The following is a 10,012-nucleotide window of genomic DNA, read 5'->3' on the forward strand; positions in this document are numbered from 1 at the left end:
AAAGACAAATGGCAATTAGTCAAAAAGTTTTGAGGATGAAACCAAATATTCCACTCGAAACAAACCTTTTGGAACAGGGGGTAGCACTAGAACAGGAAGCCTGCATGAAGAAGTGAACAACAGTATATAAGTAGAGATCATACTGAAAAACAGAAGAAAAATCGAGACAAAAATAAGGAACATAGCTTATCCTTCAAGAGTATGAAGATTTCTCTTTATGTAATGCCACAAGCAGAAAGCAAATATAGCAACTAGTATGATCAAGCTTACTTGTTCGCATATATAAGACATTATTCGACCCTCGTTTAGAAGGCCGTGATCTTCCAAAACAACAGCAACAACATCATAACCTTGAAGAGTCAAGCTCTCATAAGCAGAAATTGTTCCAGAAATGTGCAAATAGCAGACCTAGAAAAATGTGCAAGCCTTTTGCATTAACATATAAATTGAGACATATATTCATTTGAAATTGAAATTGTAACTAAAGTACCAAAATTTTGGAGCACCAAATTCACTTATATAAGTCACATTAAAGTGATCTAGAAGCACCGGGACTCGCAACTCCACCTGCAGTTTCCACCACACACATAGAAGTTATTGAAGACTCTCTGGAGAATTGTTGCTTCTCTCTGGAACCTTTTAGATTCTTTTCCTGAAAATCACAATATTAAGTTTGTTAATTGATCCTGCTAAAATTCTTTCATGTTAAACTACTATTCTAATATTATCTTACCTTTGCTTTCTGCATTGTGTTTTTAGCATTCAGCACTTTGATTCCATTACTGCTTTCACCTGAGAAAGAGAGAAAATTTCAGTTATAGTACTAAGAACTTCTCAGATATTATCTTCAACTCACTTTTTATTCTTTTCAGATCATTTCTATAATATCTATGGACATGTTTTTATGTTGAAGCTACAAAGAAAGCATAAACAATTACAGGTTAGGTGTAATGTTCATACCCTTCAAATTATTAAAAAATACTTAAATATTATAATTATCACTGTAAAAATTGTGAATATTTAGCTTTGTTCTGATGTGAACATTTCTTGAATATGTATTGATTGTATTCTAACCTGATTTCTGAAAATATATAGATGTAAAAATAAAAAGAAAAGAAAGTGCTCAGCTCCAAAATTTAACTCCAGTTACCAGCTTCTGTCAAATCTGATTTGGAGAGTAAGGAACCAAAATGGAAGATACATAGATAAAATAGTTTAGTAAATTAGTCAGAAAACTTTAACCACAGGAATCACTCCACACGAAAACAAATGAAAACTGAAGAAGAAAAGAAAACAGACTGAAACAGTGGCTCGATTCAGAAGCTTTCATCGCGGCAACTACAGTGGCAAGAAGTCCAAGTGCAAAAGCACTCACTTTCTCAACCTCATGCTCAAACGGCAATAGCTTCTGAACGAGGCCTTCTTCCGTCACGGGAGGAACTTGGAGGTGCTGATTGCTGAACCAAAGTCGAAATAGCTCCTCATTCGATAATCACGTTCACCACTTCCTCTGCAAGACACAACCACTGAAGGATTTACACCTAGAGACATGCACGACCGAATTTGCCAAAAATCGAAACGAAGGGAGCAACACGTTAGGAGATCGAGGAAGAGGAACAGAGGATTTACCGTTTTTGGCAAGATCCGCGAGCGCGTGAGTGGCGCGCTTGGCGGCGGCTCGATCTGACTCCTTCCATGAGAAAGTGGAGTTGAGGATGGAAACCTGCTCCTGGACCTCGGCAAGGATGGTGTCGCGGGCGTCGCCGGTTACTCTCCCTCTGATCTCAGACGCTACGGCGAGCTTTATGCCTGATGGTGACAACGGCGAAGAGATGAATACCGCGGCGGCTAGTAGATCTAGGGTTCATTCTCAATCTTCCCCCTTTTCGAATTTTTTTGGATAAGTTTTTGGTTGGAGTTAAATTTGCATTGTTTGGGTTTAATCAGTTAGGGATTGATTATTGGTTTAGAAAATTGGGCTTAAAAAGTTTAAAGTAGTTTTAATCAATGGGGGTTTTATATTTTGCCATACATAAAATGTGTTAGGGAGGTTTTTTAAAACTTTCACAAAAAAAACTCCCATAAATAAGTAGAAATTTTGTAGTGCAAAATTCTAAAATTTTCGAATTAAATTTATTAATTAAATAAAAAAAAACAACCATAATAAAAAAAAAGACATCAGATTATCATTACAGTATATTACACGATGTTTCTTTATTTCTTAAACAATCAGCTGATAAGTTTAACCTTTAAATAAACAAGAATTTATATTTTGGTTCCTAGTCAAACTAAAGCATTTATAGGTGAGCAAAATTATGCACACAAGTATACTATTTTTTTTGTTCCTATTATCATTATTAGATCTAAAAAGAATTCCCCTAGCTTGGATAACATGTGGCCTTTTATTGAGTTCTTGTTTTATTCACTCGCATAAATTAAAGACACCAAAAGAACTTTTTTTTTCAAGTTATTTATTTTTGTCAGAATTAAAAATTGTGCTTGTGGAACAATAATACAAATATAAATTAAAAATGTTAAAAGAATAATTAAATTATTTAAATTAATACACCAAAAACTAATGATTTTAACTAATATTAATTTAAATGATATTGAATTTTTTAAATTAAGAAAAAATAAATTTTTCTCAAAATTTTAATTTTATAATTAATTTTTATTCAAAAAATTAAAAAATGAATAAGAATTGTTAGACTAAAAATAAAATAATTAATAATAAATGTAAAGAATAATAACAGCTCAACATCCAAGAAACAAGAATTGACTCATTTAAATTCAGTTACTATCTAATAATTTTTTGTTATCAAATTTTAGCTATAAAATAGCAGTGCATTGTTTTCTCTATGTAACACACTTAATAGAATATATAAATAATATACTCAGTTTATGTCACTCTTCTTTTTTTTTTTCTGATTTACTATTTTTCTCAAGAACTTTCATTGTTTGGTTCTTCATCATATTCATTCTTCTTGAATATTCTTGATATGGTATCAAAGTTTGGAACAGCAACAAATTGGTGATTAGAGTAAGTATCTCTAAAAGAATCAGAAGTAAAATTAGCAATAGTTTTAGTAAAATGAGTTGAGTATAGAAACTTGTCTTCATAAAAAACAACATTACGAGATAAATAGGGCTTACTATCAGAGGAAAGACATTTGTAATCTTTATGTTGAGGATCATATCCCAAAAATAAATATAGATGTGATCTATAATCAAATTTGTGTTTGTTGTAAGGTCGTAAAAGAGGATAACAAGTACATCCAAATACCTTTAAAAAATTGTAATCTGGTTGTTGATGATACATCTTTTCAAAAGAAGATTGATTTTGTAAAATAGGGGTGGACAATATGTTAATCAAATAAGTTGCAGCAAGAAATGCATCATCCCAGAATTGTAATGGCAAGGCAGCAGTGGCTAAGAGAGCAAGACCTACATCAGTTAGGTGTCTATACTTTCTTTTCACAGTGTCTTATTGTTGATGAGTATAGAGACAAGGCATTCTATGAATGATACCGTGTTGAGCAAAAAATTCTTAAAACCATTAGATAAAAATTCAAGATCATGATCAGTTTGTAGTGCTTTGAGTTCGAAACCAGTTTGATTTTCAAAGAAGGTTTTAAATTGTTTAAATGCAGTAAAAGCTTCTGATTTATTAACAAGAGAGATGGATATGTATCTTATATGTGCATCTACAAAACTGATATAATATCTATAGACCTTCATTTTGTAAGAGAATAAGTGACTGCTGGAAAGCTATTTGTCTCCAATCTTTCAGCCACAAACCAAGTAGCTGATATCCTCACTAAAGCTCTCTCAATCACTTTGTTTTTCGAATTTCGTTGAGAGTGCCTTCAAAGCCCTTTCTCAGTTTGAGGGGGATGTAAAGAATAATAACAGCTCAGCATCCAAGAAACAAGAATTGACTCATTTAAATTTAGTTACTATTTAATAGTTTTTTGTTATCAAACTTTAGCTATAAAATAGCAGTACATTATTTTCTCTATGTAACATACTTAATAGAATATACAAATAATATACTCAGTCTATGTCACTCTCCTTTTTTTTCTTTGTTCCTGATTTACTATTTTTCTCAAATCCTTTATTGTTTGGTTTTTCATCATATTCATTCTTCTTGAATATTCTTGATAATAAAGATTAATAGATTAAAATATAAATATTTAAAAATGAAAAAAATTATTAAAATGATTATAAAAATTATAAATAAAAATTTAATTTGGAAAAAAATTATTAAATTTACAAAAAATATCAAAATAATAATAAAATTAATGAAAATAGAAAAATAATATTATAAAATCTGTAAAAAAATTAAAATGATAAAACAATTTTTTAATACAACTTTTGTTAAAAATTTAAATAAAATACATTAAAAAATTAATATCAAAACTAAAATAACAATTTAAAAAATATTACAACATCCACTTTTTAATAATGGTAATATTTTTAATTTATATCATATGTCAAAAATCTAATACATGACGATCTATTTAATTAACAAGATTACACATTCTTATTTAATAACATCTTAATGGTAGATGTCTAACTATTTGTTGTTATTTTATAGTTTTATTTATGAAGAGTAATTAATGTATAACTCCTGTCACATATAACAATTCGAGTTTTTGAAAATTAAATAATGAGTAATTTACGATTTATTATATTTGTTAAGAATTTTATTTAAAAAAATTATTTTTTTAAAAATAATTAAATTAAATTTTATGATACTTTAAATTTAAAATTTATTAATATTTTAAAATAAATTTTATTATAATGAAATATTTTAAAAAAAAATTTATTATTATTATTATTATTATTATTATTATTATTATTATTAAAGTTTAAAACAAAACGAAAAAAAAAAGAAAAGAAAGAAGTGGCCCAAGCCATTAAGAGGAACAAAAAGATAAAGAAAGCCAAACGTGGCTATTATGTATGCATATATTTATATAAACATGACACATATTCACTTAGGCTCATTTTTTAGTTATGGAGATCAGGGTTGTGTTGCGCATGGTTATGGGACACATAGGAGCTAGACCATTGTGTGGGGTAGCTTTTTGCTCAGTAGCAGGTTGGAGAACTCAGATTGTGCAAGTAATTTGCAATGAAAATATGGTGATAAAATCGGATGGTCCGATTTGAATGGAGAAAAAATTTGAAAATGCAGCAACACCCTAATCGGACCCTCCGTGTTGTGAGTGTTTAAAAATTGATTAAAATTCCTTTGACAAGTCTCATGGTCCGATTTGGGTTTCATAGGTTTTTTTTTAATCAGAAGCCACTAATCGCATGGTCCGAGTTGGGTGTTTGTTTAAATTTTGATTAAAAATTCCTAAAAGAAGTCACATGATCCGATTTGAGTGTTATAGTTTTTTGAATCAGAAGCAAGTAACCGCTAGGTCTGAGTTATGGGTGCATATATATATGTACAAAAGGGTGTGTGTCGTGAAGAAGATTTCAGATCTGGTTCTTCTTCTTGCTCGACCACTTCTTCTCCTCTCTTCTACCTGTGTCCTTCTTAGTTTCAGTAAAATGAAGTAAAAAATTTTGGTTTTGAAGTTTCTATTCTTATTTAGGTAAGTGAGAGAGATGGATGATAGAGTTCTTTTAAAAGTGTATTACTTTGGTCAGATTTTGTTACAAATTTCTGAAGGAGTGAAATTTATTTGTGAAAATTCGTTAGATGTTGTTATTCCCTTCACAATCTCATTTGAAGAGCTCAAAGGTGTGATCTGTGAGAAGATTGATTCTGAGATGTCGAGAAAAATATATTGCATTTTATACAGATATCCCATACCGGTGTTTGGTGGATACGTCCAATTTGAATCCAAATATGTAACGGACGAAGCAAGTTTGCAAGAGATGTTTTCAATATATTTTGAAAGTCGTGTCCGAATCTCGTTCATCGAGTTGTACATTGAATTCGAACAATTTGAGGCTGACCGGAATATTGTACGAGAAGATTACAATAGTGACAGTGAAGAAGAGTTTGAAAGGAATTACGAAGTTGTCGGTCCAGACGGGGATGAAGAGCAAGGTGATGCCACTGTGGCCCCAGATGTGACAGATGTGGCAAATGCACTCGTGAACGAAGTGCCGTTTGAGGAGCCATCTTTCATGCGAGTGTTGGATTTGGAGGCCATGCATGTTCCAGAGTTTCCGGAATATATGAGTGTAGGTACGTATTTGTTATTATTTAGGTAAGTTTAAGATAATAGTTTTATTTAATTAGTTATTGGTTTAGTTAAATATAAATTAGTATGTAGTTAATTATTTAGGTAATTATGTGTTTAGATTTTTATTTTGTTTAGAATTAGATAAAAGCTAATATAAAGTTTATGTATATCATAATTGATGCAGTGAATGTTGATGTACCTTTAAATTTGGTTATTAAATATCCGTGTAATTATTTTTTTTATATGGTTGTCGTCCCGCCAGAAATTTCTATTGTCGCAGATGGCGAATTTGCCGTCGGGATGGAATTCAGTTCCAGGAAATCTGTTATTAAGGCGATGAAAGAGTATAGCATTCGAAGAAGTGTAGACTACCGGGTGTATGAGTCGGAATCGTTGACATTTTATGCGAGGTGTACACAGTATGGGTCTGGGTGTAATTGGCTTATCAGGGTTAGCATGATCAGCAGGAAGCATTGTTGGGTGGTACGGAGGTATAATGGTAGTCACACTTGTACCAGATCTACCATTTCTCAGGATCATTCCAAGCTCGATTCAAACACAATTGCCGAAGCAATAAAGCCATTTGTTGAGGCTGACCCCTCGTTAAAGGTAAAATCAGTTATTGCAGATGTGCAATCGAAGTTCAACTACACCGTCAGTTATCGGAAAGCATGGTTGGCTAAGGAAAAGGCAGTAGAAAAAATATTTGGAGGCTGGGAAGCATCGTACAAAGCGTTGCCTATATGGTTTAAGGTCATGTGTCATAAGGAGCCATCAGCTGTCATCCATTTTGAGACTATGCCTGCATATCAAGGCGATGACTTGGTCAGTGATATTCGGGTATTAAATCGAGTCTTTTGGAGTTATTACCCCTGCATTAGAGCATTTAGGCATTGTAAGCCAATTGTGCAGGTGGATGGGACTCACTTGTACGGAAAGTATAAGGGTTGTCTGTTAGTGGCAGTTTCACAGGATGGCAACAACAATATTGTCCCAATTGCATTTGCTATTGTGGAAGGAGAGACATCTGATGCGTGGCACTTCTTTCTCAGTAACTTGCGACAACATGTTGTGACTCGGGATGGTGTGGGACTGATATCCGACCGATACGAATCCATCAATGCAGCCGTGGAGCGGAGTAATGGAGCTTGGTCGCCTCCTAGAGCATTCCACATGTTCTGCATCAGGCATATTGAGTCGAACTTCCTGAGAAAATTCAAGGCACCGTACCTGCAAAAACTTGTCGTTAATATAGGTAATATTGAGTAATTGGAAGTTTGTTATTAATAGCGTGTCATTCATTTAGTGTATGTAAATCCCCTTTTTATATTTTTTTTGTTATTCTGCAGGATATTCGCAGATGGTGCGTCAGTACGAAGTGCGTTACCAGCGTTTACGAGAACGGGACGAGGCTTACACTAACTGGTTAAACCGAATCCCCCGTGAACAGTATGCATTGGCATTTGATGGTGGTTACCGATGGGGTCACATGACGACAAACCTAGTCGAATGCATTAACTCTGTGCTGAAGGGTGCACGCAACCTCCCAACCACTGCACTTGTCAAAGCAACATTCTACAGGCTTAACGAGCTATTCACCAGAAAAGAGCCAAGGCGGAGGCAAGGATTAATGCTGGCCATGTATTTTCGGAGCTTGTGACAACGAAATTGCATGCAAACCAACTTGCATCAGGAAATATCCAGGTTAACTGCTTCGACAGAAAGAATGAGGTATTTGAAGTGCGTGAGATGCCTAGTGGACTGGAGTATGCTGTCGACCTACGTCGGCATCAATGTGACTGTGGTGAGTTTCAGGTGGATCGGATCCCGTGTCAGCATGTGTTTGCATGTTGTGCAAATCAACGACTGGACTGGCAACTGTATGTGCATGATGTGTATAAGATGGACCAGGTTCGATGGGTTTATCGAGCTAGGTTTAGGCCATTGGGAAATCCTTCTACATGGCCTGCTTACACCGGGCCACGATTCGTACCCAATCCATTCCTAAGACGCGTGACCAAAGGTCGCCCCAGGATGACCCACTTCTTGAATGAGATGGACACGCGAATGTTGCATCCTCCACGGCGATGTACGCAATGTGGTGCTGAGGGACATAGCCGTAGTAGATGCCGTCGGTCAACTGGTGCACCTGCCGATCATAATGCTCATTAGTTTTATATATTATCTTTCTCAAGATGTTTTGTATTTATATGCTATTTGAAGCATTATAACTTATATCAATGTACTCTTATGACACATGCAAGTTAATCATGCATACTAAGTTCATACTAAGTTCATCATTAGGTAATACATTGAAAATTTTACATGCATACTAAGTTTACATGTCCCTGTTAAAAGATACATAGATTCATTAGGTAATACATTGAAAAGTTTACATGCATACTAAGTTTACATGTCCCTGTTAAAAGATACATAGATTCATTAGGTAATACATTTAAAAGTTAACTAATACATGGATTCATTAAGAAATACATCAAAAAGTTAACTTCTACAAAGATTTATTAACGAATACATTGAAAAGTTAACTAATACAACACAACATCTACTTTCGGATTGCCCACTTTACATCGTTCACAAGTTTCTTGTATTTTTTGGCGGCCTTTTTGAACACAGATGGAGTGTATCGATTAGCACTACGACGGGGGCGGATCAATCCTGAGATTGTAGCCTTTGTCCGTTTCATCCGGAGTACGTGCCTCACCTGTACACAATTTAATTAGACAGACCATCCAAACAGGAATATAATTACATAGACTAAGCAAACAAGTATATCTGTACTATCAGTCTCAACAGGGATACCACACATGACTTTCATACCATTAACTTATCAAACAACTATATATGATATAAATCATATGAATGTAACTAAATCAGTTGACCATAGAAATAAAGCAATACTAGTACCTGCATCATCACCATAATCAGATGCATCATTATGGGATGCTTCAGCCTCATCAGTGTCATCATCTTCCTCGTCATCTGGTTCATCTACAAGATACTCATCAGTCTCTTTATCAAGTGTCTGAGCATTTTCTTCAATTTGACTCATTGAAATACGGTGAGGATTATGACTATTAAGAACTCGTCGACCACCTTCACTTCTACTAGAGTCACCAGAGACCAACCCTTCCGATGCACCTGAGGAGGTGATATCGGGAACCTTGCGTCCAATGAATACCTACCTGCCATGATATCATACTGATAGCCATAATGTGATTGACCTGCATCTGCCGCCATGAACCCAAGCAACTGGCTAAAAGAACCTCCTTCACCTGAGTCATACTGTGGCACACTCCAATACTGCTGATGGATTGGGTATGATGAGGTAAACTGCGTCTGAGGTACATATTGGTTTGAGGACTGAGGTTGTTCTTCGGGAGGTGGAGGTGGAGGTGGCGGTGAATGTGGTAACTGTTCTTCACCTAAAGCATCATTCTCTTCAATCGCCTCATTCCCTTCAACCACATCATTCATGACCTCATCACCCTCATCATTCTCTTAAACGACAAGATCCGACAACCTCAAGTGGTGGCCATATTTATTACGGTACCAGTCCATGTAAATATCTAAGGGATTCTGTGGAGGCGTTGGAAGATCAGTAAGAACATGATGATACCTGTTTGTCCATTGCATAACCCAAACTGAATGACTTGTTGCTGTGGCCCAGTTAAGATTCTTAGGCCCAATTAGGACTTTCCCGTGTGCCTTGTCCAGATTCTGTTCCTGATGAGGAACTCGCTGAACAAAACCAAACTGTCGCCTAAACCGATCAGTAGCATGCC

General features: G+C 34.6%; 1 protein-coding gene across 1 annotated transcript; it reads left to right on the forward strand.

Moving 5' to 3' along the window:
• The first annotated feature begins 5,622 nt into the window (after positions 1-5,622).
• Positions 5,623-7,099, forward strand: LOC107620544 (uncharacterized). The gene is made up of 3 exons (XM_088491094.1): positions 5,623-6,211; positions 6,394-7,049; positions 7,091-7,099. The coding sequence occupies exons 1-3, from the start codon at positions 5,623-5,625 to the stop codon at positions 7,097-7,099; spliced, it is 1,254 nt and encodes a 417-aa protein (XP_088347220.1).
• The last annotated feature ends 2,913 nt before the right edge of the window (positions 7,100-10,012 follow it).

This window comes from Arachis ipaensis, chromosome B10 (genome assembly GCF_059453495.1).
Source record: "Arachis ipaensis isolate K30076 ecotype BB chromosome B10, ASM5945349v1, whole genome shotgun sequence".
In the NCBI taxonomy this organism is placed as follows: Eukaryota; Viridiplantae; Streptophyta; class Magnoliopsida; order Fabales; family Fabaceae; genus Arachis; species Arachis ipaensis.